The sequence below is a fragment of the Ctenopharyngodon idella genome, chromosome 20, assembly GCF_019924925.1.
Source record: "Ctenopharyngodon idella isolate HZGC_01 chromosome 20, HZGC01, whole genome shotgun sequence".
NCBI lineage: Eukaryota > Metazoa > Chordata > Actinopteri > Cypriniformes > Xenocyprididae > Ctenopharyngodon > Ctenopharyngodon idella.
Genome location: NC_067239.1, coordinates 9,698,728 through 9,722,508, shown reverse-complemented (window position 1 = coordinate 9,722,508; position 23,781 = coordinate 9,698,728). Strand labels below are relative to the sequence as shown.

The window sequence follows — 23,781 nt, the reverse complement described above, 5'->3', positions numbered from 1 at the left end:
AGCGCGACGCGTTCATTGACCAATCAATGCGCTATATGAGCGCGACGCGTTCAGTGAACAATCAATGCGCTATATGAGCGCAACGCATCCAGTGACCAAGCAATGCGCGTTATGAGCGCGACGCATCCAGTGACCAATCAATTGCGATTTAAGCAGGATGCGTTCAAAGTTTCGCGTAAATGTGGGCGTCTCAGGCTGAGACTATTTGGCTAATCAGAGCGCAGTATATTTACTGACCAATCACGACTCTATGTTTAACTTGACATTTGGTGCGCTTTTTCTTTCGATAGGGAATATTTCTGTTCCAGCTGAAATACTTAATACAAATGAAATAATGTTAGATATTTGCATACATTGTTCTTGAATTAATTAGCTCAGTTTTACCTCATGCATGTCTGTATAAACTAGAACAATGACAAGAAAGGAGTTTCACTTGAAGTTCAGTCGGAGCACATGACACGGAAGTAGCTGCAAATCATAAACATCCTCATGACAGACTTCAGTAGCAGTTTATAATCATCCATCAAAACATGCAGACATACACTCTGCTGTTCATAATCTCCTGCATTCTTGGGTGCTCTGCTCAGTTTTATGTTATAGATGATCGGAATGGATTAGGGAGAGAATTTGATGGAATAGGTGGATTAAGCGGAGGAGGAGTAAGTTATGTTCACTTTTAAAAGTCAGTTTGCTGCTTGCGAAAATGTTGATAGTTGTGTCAGTTGTTGCGGTTGACAAAGTGTCGCTTTTGTTTTCAGGCCACTTCGCGACTTCTTGTCAACTATGAAGAACCGTATCGGAGTCAGATATTGGATTTCTTATTCAAGGTATTGGGTCACATGAGCTACAGATGTGTGGTATTTAATGATGGGCATGTATTGATAACTGAATGTGTCATTATGTTGTGGGCTTGGTTTTATTCAGCCCAACTTTGGAGCTTCACTTCACATCTTAAAGGTAGAAATAGGAGGCGACGGTCAAACCACAGGTAATCAAAAGTGTCTATATGTTGTCTGTCTGTCTGTCTTGTCCGGATCTTTTAATTCATTCATTAATGCATTAAAAGTGGAATTCATACATTCAAAAACCTAGAACACACCTTTTCTATAATGAGTAAGTTTTTGGTTTCTGATTTAAAATTAGTTCAGGTGGAGCATAAAATAAATGGTAGGGTGATACAACTGTCTTTATATCATAATGAAGAGAAAAGGCTAATTAAAAGAATGACATTCCTGAGAAAAAAAACCCTAAGAATTTTGGCATAATATTTTGTTATTTCATAGAAAACAATAGTTTAACTTTGCTGTTTTTTTGAAAAACGGTTGTAGGTTATTCAGAGTCATATGATGTGAGTCATGTGGTACAACATGAAAAAAAACAAAACAGGAAATGACACGTTAAAGTTGTACTCTGAAATTATTTTAAAACTTTTTCTTTTCATTTCTTAAATAACTATTAAGATGTGTATACTATTTAAGAAACAGAGCATCTTTTTACACTAAGTGCAAATAGCCTGCCTAGTTAGCAAAGGCTTTTTAAATTAAAGGTGCAATATGTAATATTTTTGCAGTAAAATATCCAAAAACCACTAGGCCAGTGTTATATATTTTGTTCACTTGAGTACTTACAATATCCCAAATGTTTCCAACTATTTGTAAATTGTGAGAAAATTGCAATTTTAACCAAGGCTCCGGGATGTGTGAGGAGTCGCCTGTCAATTGCGTCATAATCGCGTTAACCCTCGGTCTGCCTCAGTTTCCGGTTTTATTTTGTAGAAACCATGGAAACACCAAAGACGCTTTAATATATTACACTTTTTAATAGACAAGGCAACAACTGTTTTGATATATTTATAGACAGAAAACTAATTGTTGTTATATAGCTCAACACGTTTAGTCTTATTGTTTAAATCTAATTTTCTTGATTTTTTTGCGAGTAACATGCTTTACCATGCCTTAGAGAAAAACACTATTTTGTCAAGTAGCTACCATAGCATAATCAGATGCAGCTTTATTTTTAGTAACAGTAATACAGAATTTTCTCCATCATACATTTTAAAATGAATTGCATGCCATTTATCAACACAAGCCATCCAGCATTTAATATGATATTCAAAATCGATCTAGCTTACTGCAGTGTGTCTCAAACAAGTGTCTCACAGCAGCCGCCGAGCGAACGCACAGAGTAACGTTATAACATAATTTTCAACACTCTCAAATGTATCTAATATAATAAACAGAGCTGTGTTACTTCATACTCATGACCGGAAAAGCGGAAGCGGCGCCAGCGACTATGGCATAATAAAAGTTCCGCTGCTCGTGAGGCGTGTGTTGCGCAGTTGCTCCAGCGGCCTCGTTCAGCTCCCACAACACTCGGTCCTGCTCTGCTTCATACTACAATAACGTTAATAATCGCATTCATGAACATGATTTCTTCCCGAGTCCTATCCCTATTCTTTTGCACCGTCCGTTGAGGTGAAGACCACATGTCCCAAGATTCCGCGCTCAAACTTGGCGTCATCAAGCTACGCCTTTGTTTTGAATAGGCCTCTAGCGACCTCTAGCGGACAAAATTTTTACATATTGCACCTTTAACTCCACCAATGTCTAGTTGAGCCAAACAAAATTACAAAAGAAGCCCATCCAGGAAAGCAGCAGTGGGCTGGATAGTAAGGACAGTGGAGTTCAATGGAGCACTTAATGCAGCCGATCTGAGTTTGAATATACCCTTTTCTGATACATATCAGATTAGGAGGTGTTTTGGTAACACCTTTTTTTTTTTAACAGTGTCTTTGTTATATGTTACATGTACTTGCATAATTGCATGCAACTAACCCTAAACCAAACCCAATTTCTTACCCTATATTTATGTAGTTAATTAATATTACTCAGTACTTATATGTATAATTACACTAAGTATTCTAAAAGTGTAATTTAAGTGCCTAAAAGTTATTTAATAGACATAATTAAAATTAAATGTGGTGTCTTCGCATTAATCGGAAGGGCAGCGACCGCAGTGCATGCAGCTCATTTTGTTACCATGCTGTTGATACCGTGGCTCCATTCCTGGGACTTCAAGGACATATTTACTGATTAGGAGGTACAATATGGATAAGGATACGTTTAGGTGTGGGCTTTATAGAGAAAGGGATAAGTAAGTTAATGATAAGGAAGCATCCATTTATGATTTTAATAAATATAATCACACAGTATACTGCATATGTTGTTATTATTACATATTGGTTTATAATGTACTACACTGAGGTACAAATAGTATCTGCCACTTTTGCACAAAGTATAAATAGCATCTATTAACACGTGCAAAGAAAATGCTGCTTTTTTCACTTAGTGTGAATGGCATTTAACACTGTTTGCACTTAGCAAATAGCCTCTGCATTATGTAGGCTATATACTTTTTTTTTTTTTTTTATAAATAAGAACATTTTAATAATAATAATGCATTTTATTTTGTTTAGTGCCTTTAAAGCAGCTTCTCAAGGCAAAAAGCATAACACATACAAAAAACAAACTGAAGTACAAAAAAGGTAAAAAAACAATTAAGAAAAAACTATCCTAAAAATGTGTTTTTAGATGAGATTTAAAAACTGATTGCAAACATGTCTGTAGGTCAGCCAAAAGACAAGCTTGAGAGAAGAGCAAATGACGCTTGGGAGACCAGACCATGCTATGCCTTATATGTGAGCATAAGGATTTTAAAATTAACGCAGAACCTGACCGGGAGACAGTGCAGGGACTTCAAAATAAGATAATGTTCATTTAACCTGACTCCAGTCAGGATCCTAGCAGCTGAATTTTGCACACATTGCAATTTGTTGAGTGTGGTTTTAGAGACCTCAGCAAAATGTGCATTGCAGTAGTTAATGTGTGAAAAACAAAACAAAAGTATTGATAAGCCTTTCAGTGACAGGAAAGGATAGCATAGGGCGTAGTCTAGCAATATTTCTGAGACAAATAAGGAATTCTTAACAGTATATTGCATGTGTGGATCAAAAGACAAACTCGAGTCAAATATAACTCCTACATTTTTTAATTCAGTTTGGAACTCCAAAACAGTGCCATCCACGTTTAGAATTAGTGAACCAGCTTTTTGAAGCTGATGAGGAGAGTCAATGAGCAAAACCTGTCTTTTTACTATTAAGACAGACAATTTTTGTGTCATCCATTTTTTTTATCTCAGAAATGCAGTGTGAGAGAAAAGGAACATCCACATTTTAGAGTGGATATAAATCTAAATATCGTCTGCATTGAAGTGATCATTAAGCCTGAGTGATCTTAGAAATCCAAGAGGAAATATATAAATGCTAAAAAGTAAGGGGCCTAAAACTGATCCCTGAGGGACACCAGTAGGGACAGAGCCAGTTTCAGACCTGAAAACACTCATAAAAACAAACTGGCAGTGATCAGAGAGATAAGATCTTCTAAACCAGGTTAAAACAGGTATTTACCTTCCCTAATCTGCATTCCCACGACATTGATTACATTGCTTGAGATCGGACTATTGGTAGTAGCCTTGCGGCTTCTCTGCTCGTTTGCATAAAGTTGAGCTCAGTTTAACATTGTTGCATAACCAGTGGACACTGACACTCATGTTGCTGTAAATCACCAATTCTCATAGTAAATAATTTATGCTGTCCAGTGTCTTTGACAAATATAATGTAAAAATGTTTTTACACTTAATTATAAAAATATTTTACAATTCATTTTAGCCTGAAACAAACCGTTGTACAATGCCCAGTCTCAGCAATTTAGGTTTTCCAGAAACACAATTAAGAATCCAAATTTGGATTAGTACAGGTAAAGGTTACTTACTATTTTCTTTTGTTTGTTTGACAGATGGGACAGAACCCTCTCACATGCACAGTAAGGATGAAGGGAACTTTTTCCGTGGATATGAGTGGTGGCTTATGAAAGAAGCCAAGAAGAGAAATCCAAACATCAAGCTGATTGGTAATCGATTTGTTCCATATTGCATTTGACATTTATATTATAAGGACAGAAATAATATAGAGAAGATCACTGATATTTGACTTGATTCAATGCTTTGATTTTGAAGGTCTTCCCTGGGCATTTCCGGGATGGATTGGATATGGAACCCAATGGCCTTACTTCTTTCCAAATGTTACTGCCAACTATATTATTACATGGATCATGGGAGCAAAGCAGCATCATAACCTTGACATTGATTACATTGGGGTATGTATGCTCTAGCTTATAATTATGATTTCTGTTACTGATCTCTGTTTTAGAGGGAACATTTATTTGAACGTGTTTATATATATTTTTTGATATAGATATGGAATGAAAAAAGATGTGATCCAACATACATTAAGGTAAAAAAAAAAAAATAGTAATTTTAGTTCCAACAGCCTAACTACATTGGCAATAAGATCATCAATATTTCAGTCAGTCCAAATATGTCTTTCTGTCATTTACATAGGTGCTGAGAGATATTTTGGACAGAGCTGGTTTTTCAAATATCGGCATCATTGCTGCAGACGGAGACTGGTCCATTGCAGCTGCCATGCTGAAGGATCCATATCTGAATGATGCTATTGAGGTGATAGGGTGAGCAGTTTGGTACCTTTGGCCTTAAAACCCCATATAATCAACCAACTAGCTGAGTTATTTAGTGTAAACTAAAGTGCAGTTAGAATTTACAGTCTTTATAGTGTCCACTATCCAGGCACCAACACGGTGAAGGAAGCTCTGTGGACGGGGAGGAAGCTTTGGTCGTCTGAAGATTACAGCACCTTCAATGACGACATTGGTGCTGGATGCTGGGCTCGCATTTTAAACCAGAACTACGTGAACGGCAGAATGACCTCGTGAGCTGTTTTCAGAAACCTTTCGCTAGCTCTGCAATACACATCCATATGCTGATGTGCTCAGAGATGGACTGCTTTGTTTTAGGACTATATCCTGGAATTTGATAGCAAGTTACTACGAGAATCTGTCCTTTGGTGGAGATGGGCTGATGACAGCGGAGGAGCCCTGGAGTGGACATTATGTAGTGGAATCTCCGATATGGATGGCTGGTAAGATGTTTCTAATATTCACCTACACATGCTGCTATATAAGTTGTGAATAACATCTTCAGTCTGGCCAATTTTGGGTACAACCTCTCAAAGCTTCTATTTCAATTTTTGGAAAAAAATTATTTTCAAAATTGCCCTGATGTTTTCATGTTTATATCTATATTTTTAAAAAAAAACTGGGTACAATGAGATGACAATATTTAACCTTCAACCATCGAACAGGAAAAAGGAAATTTAAAAGGAAATTTAAAGATGTAAAAGCATTAACAAATTACGACAACAGACCAGAGCGAGAGAGCAAGTGCACGCCCATCAACGCGCGTTCGGGTTTACAGAAGTCGTCGGCAGCGCTGCACAGGTCACAGGACTTCACGAAATCAACAATGTCAACAATGAGTACATTTTTGTGCTCACGCAATACATTTATGCGCTCTCTACTTTTGTTATTAAAAAACCATAGAAACTGATAGTTGCAATCACTTTTTATTGGTTAAAATGAATGGAGAATATCTCATGTTTTTCTGTGGCTGCTCGAGCCCTCAGGATCGGTACTTAGGGTTTCATAAACAAGGCCCAGTTCCACACTGGATTTACAGATCGTTTGAAACTGAAAGATGGAGCGGTCACAGCGGTAATGATCCCGGTCATGAGTCGGAACCGCAGGTGGTGAGTAAAACAGCTTCAAATGTCTGTTTTGTTGGCAATAGGCGTCTAAGTGCATATAATGTAAACAACACGAACGTAGTAAATTCATAAATTCGTTATTCATCATTCACTATATGCTATATTCATTATAGTGATTCAAAAGTTATCAAGGGATAATGCGATGGTGTATTGTGTGTGTTTAAATACATCTGTTTAGCTGACCATTGACAGCTTGCAGACGATCACTACGCAAAAGCTGCGCATGCTCGTGATAGCTCGTCTGCGCTCATACGTCACGCCTCCAGGCGCTCAGCTGTTTTCGGAAATACGCGGTACAGCGTATGTATCTTTTATAAATATGATAAAACTAAAGACTTTTTGGAGATATGAAGCATGCACTACTACTCTAAAGGTATTTAGAGTAAGATTAACATGAGATTGGCAGAAACTGTGTGTGATAACCCCCCCTTTACCTGAAACATTGAATAATAATATTTCAAAGTGATTTCTGTCATTTTGACAGATAATAAATGTTGTATTTACCTGCTTTAGAAACATTCCAGCAAACACTAGGATTATAAATGAAAAGGGGAGACAATTACATTTTAAAGCAAATCTGTGAAAACAAACCTGGAAAGAGACGTGAGGATTTGGGGAGAAAAACGTGAGATTCTTAGTGCATTCCAGTGAATTATTAATGGGATTTATTGTAAATTAAATAGGGTGAGCAGACCACAAATGTGCAGTATATGTTGTCTTTTTCATATTGTTACAGAGGAATACAAAGGGAAAAAATAAACTATTCAGGAGGAAAAGAAAGCAGCGACTGAAGAGCTCTTAGATGAGCTCTAGATATTCTTGTCACACTAAAATACCAAGCATTACATCCTGACATCTGAAAATAGAACATTAAGGAAATTTTACAGCATATAAGGTATATTTATTAGGATAAGGATTATTTGTAGTACAACCTTATGATTTGAAATTTGTTCTGTCTTTCTGAGTGGAAGTTCCCCAAACCGGAAGTGCCTCTCATAATCTAAAGCACTGTAGGCTAGTTAGGAAAAAGGTGGATAAGCATCCCTTTCTCAAGCATCCAAATTACTGCCACTTCCCATTTGTCATTCTTTTCCAGATAATGGAATGGTATAGATACAGGAATAAGTGAGTAGAATGAAATAACTTAAATTTCAAGACAAGTCACCTTTATTTATATAGCGCTTTATATAATACAGTTTGTTTCAAAGCAGCTTCACTGCGATAAACAAGAAAATAATGACCAATGATGCAAACTTCATCATATATGAGACAAAATGTGCTGTAAAGCAGCTCTAAAAAGACAACAGTGTCATTATTCAACTTTAAAGTTCATTAAATTATGAAATCAGTTCAATTCAGCTATACGCTGCTCTACAGTAGACAATATTGTTGTTATTCACTTTGAGTCAGTTTAGTATTGATTCCGTTCAATAACAGTGTTGATGCTGCAAATTCTTTCAATTATGAAACGTCAAAGTCAAAACGGCTATAAAGCAGCTCTGCAGAAAACAGAGGTGTCATCATCATTCAAGTGTTGTTCTCATCTAATAGTGTCATTACTATCAAATCGATAATGTTACTGAATATGAAGTGTCTTATAAACCCCAACTAACAAGCCAAAGGTGACAGTGGCAAGAAAACCATCAGGTGACAGAAATGTTCTCCTCAAAATGAAAATTATTTACTCACCCACATGTTGTTCCAAACCCATTAGACTTTGTTCATCTTTGAAACACAAGATATTCTTACTGATACCTGATAGATTTCAGTCCCTCTATTGAAAGTCAATTCCACCAAAACTTTTAAAGCTTCAAAAAGTTTATAAAGATATTGTAAAAGTAATTCAAACTGTATGAATCAGGCAGTTTAATCTAAAGTCTAAAGACACACGGTTCCTTTATATTATGAACAGATTTCATTCAGGCTTTTATTTACATCAATGCAAATACATAGCGCACATCATGTATGGTAAAAGGAATCCCAAGCATACATGCTTGATGTGCGAGAACAAACCTCATTGGTTAACACAGAAGCTGAAATGTGCTTGAGTGGCTCAGAAGAACAAACCTCACTGGTTCTCACGCACCAAGTAAGCCTGTGGGACTGAGAATGGGTTGTTGTAGCAGATGAATGTCAGTTATTTCCTTGATGAGTGTTGAATTTTGTTTCTTTTTTCTTTTAAGAATTTCTTTTATTTCTTTTCCTGTAGCACACACAACTCAATTTACACAGCCAGGTTGGTTTTATCTACAGACGGTGGGGAATCTCACCAGTGGAGGAAGTTATGTGGCTTTAACAGACCGTAAAGGGAACCTAACAATTGTTATTGAAACCATGGTGGGTGCTTAGTTATTTTCTTAGGTCTTGTGAAGGTCACAAGTTTTAGTGAATCATTTATCTGACCTCTGCACAATATGAACTCCTTCCTATCTCCTTTTGTAGACACACAATCACTCTCAGTGCATTCGTCCTCCTCTACCGTACTTTGACGTCTCTCCTCAGATGGTCACATTTCGGCTCAAAGGCTCTTTTGTAAGTGCAGTTCTGTCTGTTCTTGATATCTCTATTCATTTATTTCTTAACCTTAAGGCTTAATTTTATGTTTTATGCTTTCAACTTTTTCAGGCACATCTCACTGACCTTCAACTGTGGTACTCAAAATTGGATTTTGAGACCAAAAAAGATACACTCTTTGAGCTGAGAAGTCCTATTAAGGTATACTTCAATCAGTCCATGTTTGATGTCTCAACACTTTGCAGAATTGGCAGTAAAGGAACCGTCCTGTTTCCACAGGTCCATAATGGTTCCTTCACCTTAAAACTGGATGTTGATGAGGTTTACACAATCACAACAGTCACCACTGGAGAAAGAGGCTTCTACCCAGAGCCCCCCAAATCCCGCCCGTTTCCGAAGAAATACTCTGATGATTTCACAATTGGTAAGGAATATTAGTGTCAACAGGAAACAACTGGCGTTGACTCAACTGAGAATTGACTCAACTGTCAATTCCTAACAGCATTTCTTTTCATTCCAAGATGACCCTCCATTTTCTGAGGCTCCGTATTTTGCTGATCAAACTGGCGTGTTTGAGTACTTCAGAAACAGCACAGATAATGGCTCACACGCCTTTACCTTACGGCAGGTGATCACTGAACGGCCCGTCACCTGGGCTAGAGATGCCGACCAGACCATCAGCATCATAGGGGACTACAGTTGGTATGTTTGTCCTCGGAACTGTGATATTTTGATGAGCCAGCGAAACAAGGGTGGAACACACTTTACTCATACTTGCATCATCACAACATTTTATTTGTAACATTATGGTCAATCGATCTTCCTCAGGCTTACAACATACAAGTATCAGTAAATTTAAAATCTTACAGCTGTTAATAATGAAAATAGTCACAACTCTAATTACTCAGTCAATATAGAAGAAAATGAGAAAAGAAAGTTCAAATACCTCTTACAAATTATCAAAAAGTTTATCAATTGAAGTTTATCCTGTAGAATTTTAAAATATTGTTCAAGACACAAATAGATCTGCATTACAAAAATATATACCATTAAAGGGTTAGTTCACCCAAAAATACTCACCCTCGTGTCGTTTCATAGACTTTCGTTCATCTTCGTAACACAAATTAAGATATTTTTAATAAAATTGGAGCCAGTTCTGTACTAATCCTTATGTATCAAGAGGTTTAGTCCAAATTTTCTGAAGAGACAGGATCACTTTATATGATGAACAGATTGAATTTAGTCTTTTATTCACATGTAACATTGAACATAAACAGAAGCTCAACCGAACCTGCTTGACACGTGAGAACCTCTGTGGTTTTTGTGGAAGCTCAAACATGCTGCGTAACACATGGGAATGAACCTCATTGGTTTTTGCCTGTCAAGTGAACATGCTTGAACTTCCGTTAATCATAACTGATGTGTGCATTGATGAATGTTTATATGTGAATAAAAGCCTAAATTAAATCTGTTAAATGTATAAAGTGATTGTGTCTCTTCCGAAAATTTGGACTAAACCGCTCAAGCCATATGGATTATTACAATCTCTTTATTAACTTTTTTAAGTGTCAAAGTGGTAAATGTGTAGTTGTCATTGGAGGGACAGATGTATTCATTTGTGTTTCGAAGATGAGTGAAAGACTTACGGGGTTGGAACGACCATGTCTTTCAAGATATTTTATGAGATGTTTTACATAATAGTTCAGTTTTATAGTAAATGAGATTGATTAATTCTGCCTCATAATTAACCAAATGTGACCAAACTTTACTCTTGTGTAACTAGGACAGACATCAATGTGTCCTGTGAGGTCCTCATTGAGACTCCCGTCACTGGAGGTGTGTTCCTGGCAGCCAGGGTTGATCAAGGTGGAGAATCCGTCAGAGAAGCAAAGGGTGTCTTTTATTGGCTTTATGCAAATGGAACCTATAAAGTGACAAATGACATAGGTAACAATTTTATGTTTCCATTTCTTTAAATATTTTAAATACAATGTGTTCATGTTTGGTTATATCATTCTAAACCGGGTTTGAAATTAAGTTTTCACTCACCAGCCAATTTTTAAGGTACAGCATAAAGTTACAGGCTATTCAGAATTTCTTCTAGCCAAAACAAAAATATTAGAAATAAACCAGATTATCAAAATTACAGCCAACACCATGTCTACACCATGGCGTAACTGCTAGAAGCTGTCCACACTGTATGCGACGAAGTGACTGTTGCAAATATATTTGTTCTTCTTGTCAGAAGTAGCTCAGTATCGACGATAGATATTGTCTGATGGCTGATGCCTTTGACGATATCAAAACAATAATTGGCTTGTTTTCCCATTAATGTATTTTGTGCTTTTTCGAATATTACCTTTCATGCAGTGTGTAATACAGCTGTCTGTGAATGTAAACAGTCTGCAAAGTTTACATCTTTTGTACACTTTTTTTTTTTTTTCGCATCTTTTGCGTATGCAGGTCAGTTCAGGATTGTGACCTGTTCAGACTTTAATCTGATATTGGCCACAAAATAATGTGAACCGCCAAAAAAAATGAAAAAAGAAAGAAAAGAAAAAACTCAGATCTGAGCAATAAATCAGAATTGAGCACTGTGAACATAACCTAAGGCTATGTTAACACTGTCAGTCCAAATCTGATTATTTGTGTATCCAATTGGAATCTGATCTAAATTAATTATGACTGTCCACACTGTGTATCACGACTGTTCGGATCTAATTTGTATGTCCATGGTGTTCTTTTGTTGCCCAAAATATCTGCATTTGTTTCTATGCCAATGATGATGCATTGGTAGGCATACACTAAAAACAACAACAACCACAACATGGAGGGGTTTGCAATACAGATGTTGTCTTATTTACAACATTACAAGGTGTAACCGCCACATGCTGGACTACTGAATCTTATAAGGCAGCGGCAGAAACGTAGGAGGCTGGTTTTATTCTGTGCTGTCATCTCCACCGGTCTCACAACATGTCTCCTATATTGTCATTTTCCTATGCAATGCAACATTTTTCTTTATCACCAACTCCATCTTTGCTTGAAAAGTAAAGTAAATTAATGATCAAGTAAGTTAACTATTGCTCCCCCCACCCCACGATAATATTGTGTATTGGCAATCTCACAGGCTGACGATATGACCAGTGTTGGGGGTAACTCAAGTAACGCAAGTTACATAATGAGATTACTTTTTCCAAGTAGCTTTTTACAGGAAAATATCAGTTACTTTTTCAAATAAGTAGCGCAAGCTACTTTGTTTTCCCATTTATTAACTGACTAAGTGCAGAGGCATTGTGTGAGCTGTGTGTAAACATGGTGTTTAGACTAAATGTGACCATGCATTTACTCGTCTCACTTGCACAAAGTGAGTCAGTATTTCTCAAAATGAATAAAAACAGTGAAATGCAAACTCAGAATATTATGCAAACCTGCACTAATTAAATGTTAAATAACACAAATATACTTTATGTACTTTATTCACTTTATTAAAGGTGCGGTAAGTAGATTTTGAACAACGCTGTTGGACATTAATATTTGAAATCAGCCCAAACAAACCCGCTTTTCTAATATAAATGCGGGTCCTAAAGCACTTGCACAGTCATAAACCTTCATTCCTCTTTTATATTGTGTCCCATCTCTCGTTCTACAGTTTTTTTTGTTTTTTTTCCCCCTTATTTTCAAATCTCCCTCTTGCTCATTCTCTCTCCTCGACCATCCTATGCCCCTAATGCTGATTGGTTAGACGTTTGTTGTTGGTGTCTGCCCGACTAACTTCCAAAAAGTGTTCTTGAAATTCTACTGAGTCCACCTTTAACTAATGTCTTTGCTGCCAAACGTCGATGGTCCAATTCAACCATACTAATAAGCAAAAATGACATTAGATAAACATCACATTTGTGTTTCATTTTTTGTCTTTATTGTTGAAGAGTGCTGAACTTTCTTGCCTGAGCTGTGCCCTCTACTGTACAGGCGAATTTGCATTTCCATACATTTTTAGGGAGTAATGCAATATTTTAATGCATTCCTTGTAAAAGTAACTTTCCCCAACACTGGATATGACTATGGAGAATATCGCACAGCACATCGGTGGCAATGGTTTCTATGATCCCACATCAAATTTGGCTGAGAAATTGCCCCTAAAAGATCATTATTGTGTTAAATGAGAAAAGCATTTACAAAGCAACCATAGACATTTACAAAAAGTAGCTTTAGAAATAAATATTTTATTTGATTCAACAAAGAATTTATTACACACAAACTTTAAGGCTTCAATGGCCATGTTTTTTTGAAGCTGCATCTGAATTGGTATTTTTAGATATATTTACAGACCAAAACATGGATACCTGATATCTTGAATTTTAGGGGCATATAACTGCATTCTATAGGCTCCATCACACAGTGAGTTGTTGCCCTGCATCATGTTTGTCACCAATCAAGTATATGAAATGTAAGATGACATACGTAGGTCTAGGGCGGGTGCGTTAAAATATTAATTTAATGCATTAAATCGACAGACCTAATTGTGACTGATCTTTGTTTTTCACACTAAAGGTGGAAAGAGAGTTCTTGCTGAAGGGCTGTCGGGAACAAGGGCAGGTGTATGGTATACCTTAACCCTTAGTGTCAAGGTAACATATACACACATATGTGCAACCTTTTAACTATTTATTATGTCTTTGTTCTTAAATGTGCATCTTTTGGTCTGCAGGGATATTTTGCCTCAGGGATGCTGAATGGCTATCCACTGTGGAAGAACGCTGTTGTTCTCGAACCTAAGAATGGCTGGGCTGCACTAGGAACTTTCTCTTTTGAATATGCACAGTTTGATAATTTTGAAGTAAATGCAGATTGATTTCCACTTACTTTGATGGGTGCATTCACGCCATGTCGGAATTACTGTAACTATGAGATTCTGACTTGAAAAAGCTTCAAGTCATTGTAGAACTCTTAATTACAAAAAGAGCTCTGACTTGTACCATGTGACCACTGCCACCTAACTACTGCAGATTCATTTTCCCGTCGATAATGTTGCCATATAAACGTATAATTCTGAGGATGTGAACATAAGTTGTCATCCTGTAATTACAGTAATTATGACATGGCGCGAATTCAGCATTTTGCTGCATTGACACCTTTCACCATGTTTCTTCGGGTTTCTTCAAAATGTCTTAATTTTGGTGCAAAAATAACACTGTGAGGAATTATTATTTTATTTTATTTGGTGATTTGCCTTTTTACTGGAATGATTGGCTTTATTTTTAGGATTTATAAATGCGGAATCTGTGTGTGAGATGTTGATCTTCAAAAAGGGACATTCTGTGCCAATTAACTGGGCTGTTTGTCAAAGTAGTCAGTGAATGACATGCACTACCAGTTTAAAGTCTGAACTTATTTGATCGAATTGGTTTCACATGATTTTAAAAATCTTATCTTTACACAATTAAAATTGAAAAAAAAAAATTGTTTGAATAGAAACGACTCTATACTGTAAACAATACTATTTAAACATAAAATGATAAGAGACCTGACTTAGACAAGAGCAGTCTAGACAATGTGCATAGAGATGATATATGTTCTAATCTAGACAATTTACCAAAAAGTAGGTAATTTTACCTTATTTCAACCTAAAAATGATGGGATAATGCATAACTTAAAAAATGATGAAATGATTCTGAATAAACTTGTATCATTAATGATCATTTATCATGTCACAAGCACTTACATGCCGACTTTACCTCTGTATGAAATAACAGCTGTATTACACTTACATTAAATGTTTTTGGCATTAGATATGTTTGTTTAAATTTGATTAAAAAAATGGTTATTTGGTTTTGTCTGATATAAGTTATTGCCATGAGGCATACGCAATGTATTATTTTTCTGGCTATTATTTTTTCTGTTGTAAATGTTTTGTAGTACGGAGCCCCTAAATGGACATGGTGAAGAAAAAAAGATGGTTGAGTTTGCTTCCAAAATGTTTGCGGTCCCCTGAGAAACATTGCGTTTGCTCGCAAAACCATTGCGTTATATCGCAAAACATTGCGTTCCCCAGAAAAAACTTTGTGCTTGCAAAAAACACAAAAGTTCAGAGCGAATGCAAAGTTTCTCCGGGGAACGCAAATGTTTTGCGAGGGAACGCAATGGTTTTGCAAGCAAACGCTACATTTCTCAGGGGAACGCAAACATTTTGCAAGCGAACTCAATGTTTCTTGGGGGAAAGCAATATATTTGTGAGAGAACGCAAAATGGTGGTGGAAAAAAAACTAAAGGGACATGGTGAAGGGGGAAAAAAAGGAGGGAGGAAAACGTTTCTCAGGAGAATGCAAAACATTTGTGAGCGAACGCAAAAGCATTGAAATATATTTTTTCCTTCCATCTCATATTTTTTCCAATCACATTGTCTCTTTAGGGGCTCCATAGTATGGATAAATAAAAGAATATTTGATATTACAAATAGGCCTACAAATCTTGCCAATGCTGTTCTTTAAATATTGTACAAATAAAAGCAGACATTTCTAAGTGTTTTAAACTTTTTTTTTTTTTTTTTCTCAGTAAAAGGAAAGACATGTTAGTGTTTAATGTTCAGTTATGTTAGACATTTAGAAAAGTTTCTGAATCCCTACATTTCCTCTCCTAATGCAGTCCCTTGCAAAGCATGCTGGGAACTACATGTTAACAAAAATGATTCAGGTAGTTGTAACACAAATGGATTAAGTAAAGTTCAGTTTTAAATTCAACCCCAAGTCAAGAACACTTGGGACATTTTGTAAAACGCAATACAATCAAGATTCTGTGATTTGTTAATTCTCTTTAACCTGACAAAAGTACAAAGAAAAGATTTCCAATGTTTTCACTGACCAACTTTTTGTATTTTGTAACTATAAACAAATCTTGATTTTGATGGCTGCACACTCCAAAAAAGTTGGGCATGTTTTACCACTGTGTCACATCACCTTTCCTTTTAATTACACTTTTTAATTATTTGGGAATTGTGGATACTAATTGTTGCAGTTTTGCAAGTGGAATATTTGCCCAATCTCACCTGATACAAGCTGCTCAACAGTCTGATTCTCCTTTTCGTGATGGGTCATACATTTTAATTTGATTTGAGGGGTCTGTAGTGAGTATACTGTGATTTTTCCTTTTTTCCCTCCCAGCCTCATACTCCCGTCCCAGAGCGACACCCCATAAGCACCACCACACTAATGCATAGTATGCATCTGATCTAAGTTACATGTAATTGAGAGCATTCTGAAACAATGCTTATGTGTGTGTTATCAACATGTCAATTTACTGCTGGAGAGACTATTTAGTGTCAATCACCATCTAACTCAGCCAGTTAAAATGTACATTTAGCCTTAGATATTATATGAATATGGTCCCTGGATCATAGGTTTTATCAGCTGGCAATTTTCAATGCACATTTAAGAGTGCAAGTTGCAACTATTATTAACAATAATGAAAAGATGAGGCTTATCTGTATGTCACAATATCACCCTTGGACTCTGTTTTGCCAGTCTCTCATCATAGTTATGCATTTCGATTCACAAGCTTGCAATTCGAGTCAATATCAGTTATTTTGGATATACTGTATATCAGGTAGGCTACAGTACAATACAAATTTTCTCAAGAAAAATCAAATCTCAACTAATGCTGTATAATGGGAATCAGTTGGTACTACATTAATATTGAAAGTTAAATGAACCAATTTGTTTACAAACTTAAATTACACTGAAGGATTTTTTTATAATAATAAAGTTATAATAGGCCTACTAACTTTCAAATTATTTCTACTCTAATTCGTTTTTTTTTTTTTTTAAACATTTAAATGGTGGCTGTCGACTTTATGGATTTGTTCAAACATGCATAGGCTATTGAAGAACATTACAAATTATTATTAATATGTAATATGGTGCATATATTTAGCTAAATGCTCCTCTCTAGAGTTAATTTTTGTAGCTGGCTAACGAGTTTATGTTCACTGAATATGTTTGTTCTGAGGTAAAATGTGACGTTACGTTTGTTTACTAGCTTTTTTATTACCATCTTTCCGCGGCTGAACACTGAGTAAGCGATTACACGAGCAGCAAGATTTTGGTAAGCTGTTCTGTATCTTTTAACATACCTTTAGGTGTTCATTCATGTTTATTTCGCGTTGTAACTGGTATTAAAGCGGAGGAGAGGATCAGTTCACGTGCGCGTCAGGGTGCCGCTTCTCTTGAACTGAGGCTACAGCGAGCTGTCACAACACATTAAAGAGCGCCAAATCCGTATTCTCGCGCTTTTTTAAGTGGATATACGGAAATCCTTGACCTTTCCTAGTGGGTATAAGGCAAATACCTGAGTATCAGACTACACCACTGGGGGGATCCTCCTAGGGAGAAATCGCGGGGGACCCCCAGGCCCGCGGGCCCCCAGCAATCGCGTGGTGGGTAAACACGCTACTGGTAACAGAGATTCAAGTTGCATTTCTTGATGCAGCGGCAGACTGAGTCCCACTAGCGCTGACTTTGTGTTTTATGTTATAGCCTATTTCATTGTATTACAGTGAAGATAAACAGAGTACGCACATATTGCCTGAACCATATTAATAGGCTATGTTTAATATTTTTGAAATGTAAACGAAATGAGGCAGGGTTGTTTTATATTTCGTTTTGTTATAAATACTATACATGCAGTGAAGATAATCAGTAAACGCGTTGCCTGAACCACATTTGTGAGGCTATAATATGTTAAGATTTTTTTTAAATAAAACTAAAAGAGGCAGAGTGGAGTTATACATACAGAGATAACCGGAGTAGCCAGAGCGAGCTGAGTGACGCTATCAAGTAGGCCTACGCTGCTGTGCCATTTGAAGAATCACCGGACTTTCGTTCTCCCGTCCTCGGAAGTCCGTTGTCCTGAGTCGAACTTGCCAAGTCCGAACTCCGAACTACCAAGGACGCAAGTCCGAACTTTGCGAACTTGGTATTGAGAAACGCCTACTATCTTGAATACCGCTTAGGACCGGTATTCGAGGTTTAACTCACATGCCCCGAAATCGCGAGATGTCAAGGAAAACATACGACTGTAAGTTAAATTAATTATATATTAGGCTACATATAATTTGGTAGTAAAATATAAAGTGTTGCACATTTTATTGATGCAAAGATGAAGTAGGTATTTTGTAGCAACTGTTTTTTTATCACTTACAGAAGCACCACAATTTTAAAATTGTTACATAGCGACCACTGAACAGACATTTAGAAGTGTATTTTAAAGCGCCCCTATATAGAAGAATGTCATATACACCTAGGATGGCTTGAGGGTGAGTAAATCATGGGGTAATTTTCATTTTTGGGTGAACTAACCCTTTAAAATGCAGTACTGAAAATAATAATTAAAAAAAAAAAAAAAAAAAAAAAAAACTCTGTAAACACTTGCATTTTTTTGCATGACTATAAGTGTGTCCCATCGGGTAATCAAGTTCTACACACACTTGCAGTCTTCACCCCCACTTGAACCGAGTACAGGTCTCTGCAGGACAGTAATAGGAGATCAAATCAGTGGGTGAGGCCATAAACAGAGGGGTTATCTGATTTGCCCACATCAGAGTGTGGGTAGAGTTTAGAGGTGGGGTCGGGTGAAGGGGATCATTTTCATAGCATGATTTATAAACACCCACCAGTTTGAAAACTCCAACAAATTCAGAAATGCCCACTTTTGTTCTGCAGAGACCTCACTTGAACGCTTGAGCCAAAATACGGGAAATATGTCATGTAAGTAGACAAGTGGTCAAGTGCAAAGACCACAAGTGTGGGTATTTGGACAAGGCAATCCTCATGACAGACTTCAGCAGCAGTTTATAATCATCCATCAAAACATGCAAACATACACTCTGCTGTTCATAATCTCCTGCATTCTTGGGTGCTCTGCTCAGTTTTATGTTATAGATGATCGGAATGGATTAGGGAGAGAATTTGATGGAATAGGTGGATTAAGCGGAGGAGGAGTAAGTTATGTTCACTTTTAAAAGTCAGTTTGCTGCTTGCGAACATGTCGATAGTTGTGTCAGTGGTTGCGGTTGACAAAGTGTCGCTTTTGTTTTCAGGCCACTTCGCGACTTCTTGTCAACTATCAAGAACCGTATCGGAGTCAGATATTGGATTTCTTATTCAAGGTATTGGGTCACATGAGCTACAGATGTGTGGCATTTATTGATGGACATGTATTGAATAACTGAATGTGTCATTATGTTGTGGGCTTGGTTTTATTCAGCCCAACTTTGGAGCTTCACTTCACATCTTAAAGGTAGAAATAGGAGGCGACAGTCAAACCACAGGTAATCCAAAGTGTCTATCTGTTGTTTGTCTGTCTTGTCCTGATCTATTAATTTATTCATTAATGCATTAAAAATGGAATTTATACATTCAAAGGCCTGAATACACCTTTTCTATAATGAGTAAGTTTTTGGTTTCTGATTTAAAATTAATTCAGGTGGAGTATAAAGTAAAATGTGTCAGGATTATACAACTGTCTTTATATCATAATGAAGAGAAAAGGCTAATTAAAAGAATGACATTCCTAAGAAGAAATCCCTATTAAGAAGTTTGCCATATTTTTTCATTATTTCATAGAAAACAATAGTTTAACTTCTTTGCTGTTTATTTGAAAAACGGCTGTAGTAGGTGAATCAGAGTCATATGATATGAGTCATGTGGTACAACATAAAAACAAAACAAAACAGGAAATGACATTATAAAGAGGACCCCCTCATGACTGTGTTAATTTTAGAAAATCTCTTACCTTTTTATGACAAGGCAAGATATATAAAGATATATTAGAAAAATTAGATATATAAATATAAATGTTGTACTCTGAAAAATAAATGTTAAAACTTTTTAAAACTTAATGAAACTATTAAGATGTGTATACACATCTAATACACAGTAAGCAACATTTGAAGTGGGCATAGGGCATAGTCTAGCAATATTTCTGAGATGGAAAAAAAGGAATTCTTAACAGTATATTGCACATGTGGGTAAAAAGATAAATTCGAGTCAAATATAACTCCTAAATTTTTAAATTTAGTTTGGAACTCCAAAACACATTTAGAATTAGTGAATCAGCTTTGCAAAGCTGATGAGGTAAGCCAATGAGCAAAACCTCAGTCTTTTCACTATTAAGACACAGACAATTTTTGGTTCATCCATTTTTTTTTTATCTCAGAAATGCAGTGTAAGAGAAAAGGAACATCCACATTTTAACCAGGCTTAGAGTGGATATAAATCTGAGTATCGTCTGCATTGAAGTGATCATTAAGCCTGAGTGATCTTAAGAGGAATCCAAGCGGAATTAAAGCTGCAAGCAGCGATGAAAGGGCCCTCACACCTGGGCTCACCGCCACCAATTGGCCTCAGGAAAACAGTGAACAATGGGCGACATAAATGTAAGCAAGTAAATACAAGGGAAATATGACAAAGTCATTTCAAAGTGCCACACTTCCTGCTGCCAATAGGTGGAGCTTTGACTGTAACTGAATATTGCTATGTAGATGTCTTCAGGCCAGGACTATTATCAAACATGTGAAGTTTGGAGCAGATCAGACATTGTATGCCTGACTTACAACAACTTCCTGTTTCGTGGCGTTAATCGCATACATTAGCACTTGGCCAAGTGTTGCATGATTTAACATGTTTCTAGTATGTTTGGCACTTGGTGGCATATACAAATGTGTTTCTGGGAGTGAATTACAGTGTAAAGCATGCCATTTCCTGTTGCCAACAGGTGGCGCTATGACTAACTGAATATTGGCATATAGATGTCTTTAGACCAGGACTCTTATCACACATGTGAAGTATGGGGCAGATCGGACATTGTATGCCTGATTTACAACAGCTTCCTCTTTCATGGCGAAACATCAGACCTTGTCAGTTGCCATGGACACACCCTTCAACAAAAACTCAAGATCTTTGCAATTTAACATCGCGAAGGCCTTAAGATTAGACTGACCATATATGATGTGCTTCTGGTTAAATCTCTATGAGGAGTTAATCACAGTGTAAAACATGTCATTTCCTGTTACCCACAGGTGGCGCTATGACTGTAACTGAATATTGCCATGTAGATGTCTTCAGGCCAGGACTCTAATAAAACATGTGAAGTTTCGGACAGATCGGACATTGTATGCCTGAGTTACAACAACTTCCTGATTTATGGCCAAACGTCAAACTTTGCCAGGCTGCCACGGACAGGCCAGGCTGCAGGCTGCAGCAAAAACTCTAGATCTTTGCAATTTAATGTTTTAGAGGCCTTTAGATTAGATTGACCAAATATGATGTTGATCTAGGAGGAGTTCGTTAAAGTACAACGTGTGGAAATGGCAAAAACTGCCAAAATTTTGCAGAGAAAATTCTAAATATCTCACTTCCTGTTGGGTTTACAGATTTTGCACCTAGAGGCTTTTTTGTAGGTATTGGGCTGTTACATATGTCTACCGAATTTCATACCTGTATGTGAAACGTAGCACGAAGGGCGCTTAATTGAAATTTTGTAGGTGGTGCCATCGAGCCATTTTGCCACACCTAATTCTAAAACCCATATCAGACTTAAATTTTCACCACTTCTGACGCATGTGCAAAGTTTCATGAGTTTTCAAGCATGTTTAGGCCCTCAAAAATGCGATTCATTTCGGAGAAGAAGAAGAATTCGCCGAGCTATTACAATAGGGTCCTCACACCATCGGTGTTCGGGCCCTAAATACATGAATGCTAAAAAGAAAGGGGCCTAAAATTGAACCCTGAGGGACACCAGTAGGGACAGAGCCAGTTTCAGACCTGAAACCACTCATAAAAACAAACTGGCAGTGATTAGAGAGATAAGATTTAAACCAGGTTAAAACAGGTATTTAACTTCCCTAATCTGCGTTCCCACTGACACTGATTACATTGCTTGAGGTCGGAATATTGGTAGTAGCCTTGCGGCTTCTCTGCTCTTTGCATAATGTTGAGCTCAATTTAACATTATTGCATCACCAGTGGACACTGACACTCATGTTGCTGTAAAATGCTGTCCAGTGTCTTTATTTATTTATTAGTTTATTTAACAGGGACAATGCAGTATAACATTGCTGCAATTTTAAGCAGCCGATGCTCCACAAAGGCTAATTTGCAGCCCCAGTCCCTGGTTAGGCTTTTTTTAATAGCAGTAAAACAATAATCACACAAAAAAACTAAGCAAAAAGTAAAAAATATAAAAATAATAAAAAAGCTTAGATTATGTACAACCATCAGTGTTCACAAACCTGCTTTTGTTTGAACCACTTTTTTAAATTTCTTTGAAAAATGTTCAACTCTGTTTGCATTTTCAGTTCAGCTGGCAGGCTGTTCCAAAGCAGTGTACCTTGAACTGAACATATGGCTTGTGCAAATTTACTTTTTCTCTTTGGTACTGTGCAATTCTGATTAGTTGCACCTCTTGTAGTGATTCCCTTACTACTTTTTTGATATAAATTGGCATATAATTTCTGGAGCAAGATTATTTACACATTTAAAAAGCATTTTAATAAGAGACAGATTTATCAAATTTTCAAATCTAAGCAAACTATATTTTTGTAAAATATTACAATGATGCTATCTATTTGGTTTCTTGTCCAAAAATTTTGTGTTTGTTTATATAGCGATCTAACAGGTTTGATAGTCAGTTGAGAAACCTGACTCCAGACAGCCACACAGTAAGATAAATGCGAAAAGACCATGGCATGCATGTATAACTTAGCAGCTTTTAGAGATATATACGGTCTAATCATGTAAAAACAATTCAAGTTTGTTCTGATTGTTCTACACAGCCTCTTTACATGCACATCAAATTTCAAATGAGAATCTAAAATAACACCTAAATATTTAAAATTGTTAACTGTCTCTATTGCCTTTTGATTGATCTTAATCATAAAACCATTCATTTCCTTCCTCCTAATTGAAAAACACATTGAGACAGTTTTTAAAAAATTTAAGGTCAAATAGTTGTTTTGCAGGCCACTGTGACACTCCAGTCATTTCATTTGTTAATAAATCTGCAGCTAAGCGTGGAGTTTGTGCCGATACATAAATGACTGTCATCTGCATATAACTGACATTTAGTTTGCTTACAACAATTTGGTAAATCATTGACATATAAGGAAAACAACAGTGGACCCAAAATTGACCCTTGAGGGAGACCCATCTCATTGTTTCGTAAAGCTGATCTTGAATGATTTATTTTAACACACTGATGTCGACAATTTATTGCCTGCTGAGAGAAGCTAAACAAATTTAATTTATGTAGAAGAATTTCATGATTCACAGTATCAAATGCCTTTTTGAGATCTAAAAACACTGCGCCTACTACATTGCCATTATCTAAAGCTCCCTTAATAAATTCTGTAAGAAAAGTTTGCCATTGCTGATGAATACTTAGGCCTAAAACCAAACTGTTTAGAGTGAAGTAGATCATGTTTTTCTAGATAGTTGATAAGTTTTCCAAAATTTTTGAGATTATATTTTGACAAA

At 36.5% G+C, this 23,781-nt stretch overlaps 1 protein-coding gene and 1 pseudogene across 2 annotated transcripts; both read left to right on the top strand.

Annotated features, from left to right (window-relative positions):
* Window positions 1-261: 261 nt before the first annotated feature.
* galca (galactosylceramidase a) lies at window positions 262-15,085 on the top strand. 2 transcript variants are annotated; one of them, XM_051874588.1, is made up of 17 exons: window positions 262-659; window positions 759-827; window positions 925-988; window positions 4,854-4,967; window positions 5,074-5,213; window positions 5,312-5,350; window positions 5,458-5,585; window positions 5,690-5,845; window positions 5,931-6,055; window positions 8,949-9,076; window positions 9,182-9,271; window positions 9,365-9,454; window positions 9,533-9,677; window positions 9,775-9,955; window positions 11,037-11,200; window positions 13,808-13,884; window positions 13,965-15,085. In XM_051874588.1, the coding sequence occupies exons 1-17, from the start codon at window positions 531-533 to the stop codon at window positions 14,106-14,108; spliced, it is 1,983 nt and encodes a 660-aa protein (XP_051730548.1). In that variant the 5' UTR covers window positions 262-530; the 3' UTR covers window positions 14,109-15,085. The 2 variants fall into 2 exon arrangements, with proteins under 2 accessions (XP_051730548.1, XP_051730549.1); XM_051874589.1 differs by lacking the exon at window positions 5,312-5,350 and having other exon boundaries at window positions 264-659.
* A 2,869-nt stretch (window positions 15,086-17,954) lies between these two features.
* The window catches only part of LOC127502067 (galactocerebrosidase-like), a 38,414-nt pseudogene continuing 32,587 nt past the window's right edge, over window positions 17,955-23,781 (top strand).

Bases quoted from the DNA above. Each gene is read 5' to 3' on its own strand.
- galca (XM_051874588.1), top strand. From the start codon at position 531: ATGCAGACATACACTCTGCTGTTCATAATCTCCTGCATTCTTGGGTGC. The intron at 6,056-8,948 runs GTAAGATGTTTC...CTTTTCCTGTAG, and splicing joins ATCTCCGATATGGATGGCTG to CACACACAACTCAATTTACA. The intron at 13,885-13,964 runs GTAACATATACA...TTTGGTCTGCAG, and splicing joins CCTTAACCCTTAGTGTCAAG to GGATATTTTGCCTCAGGGAT.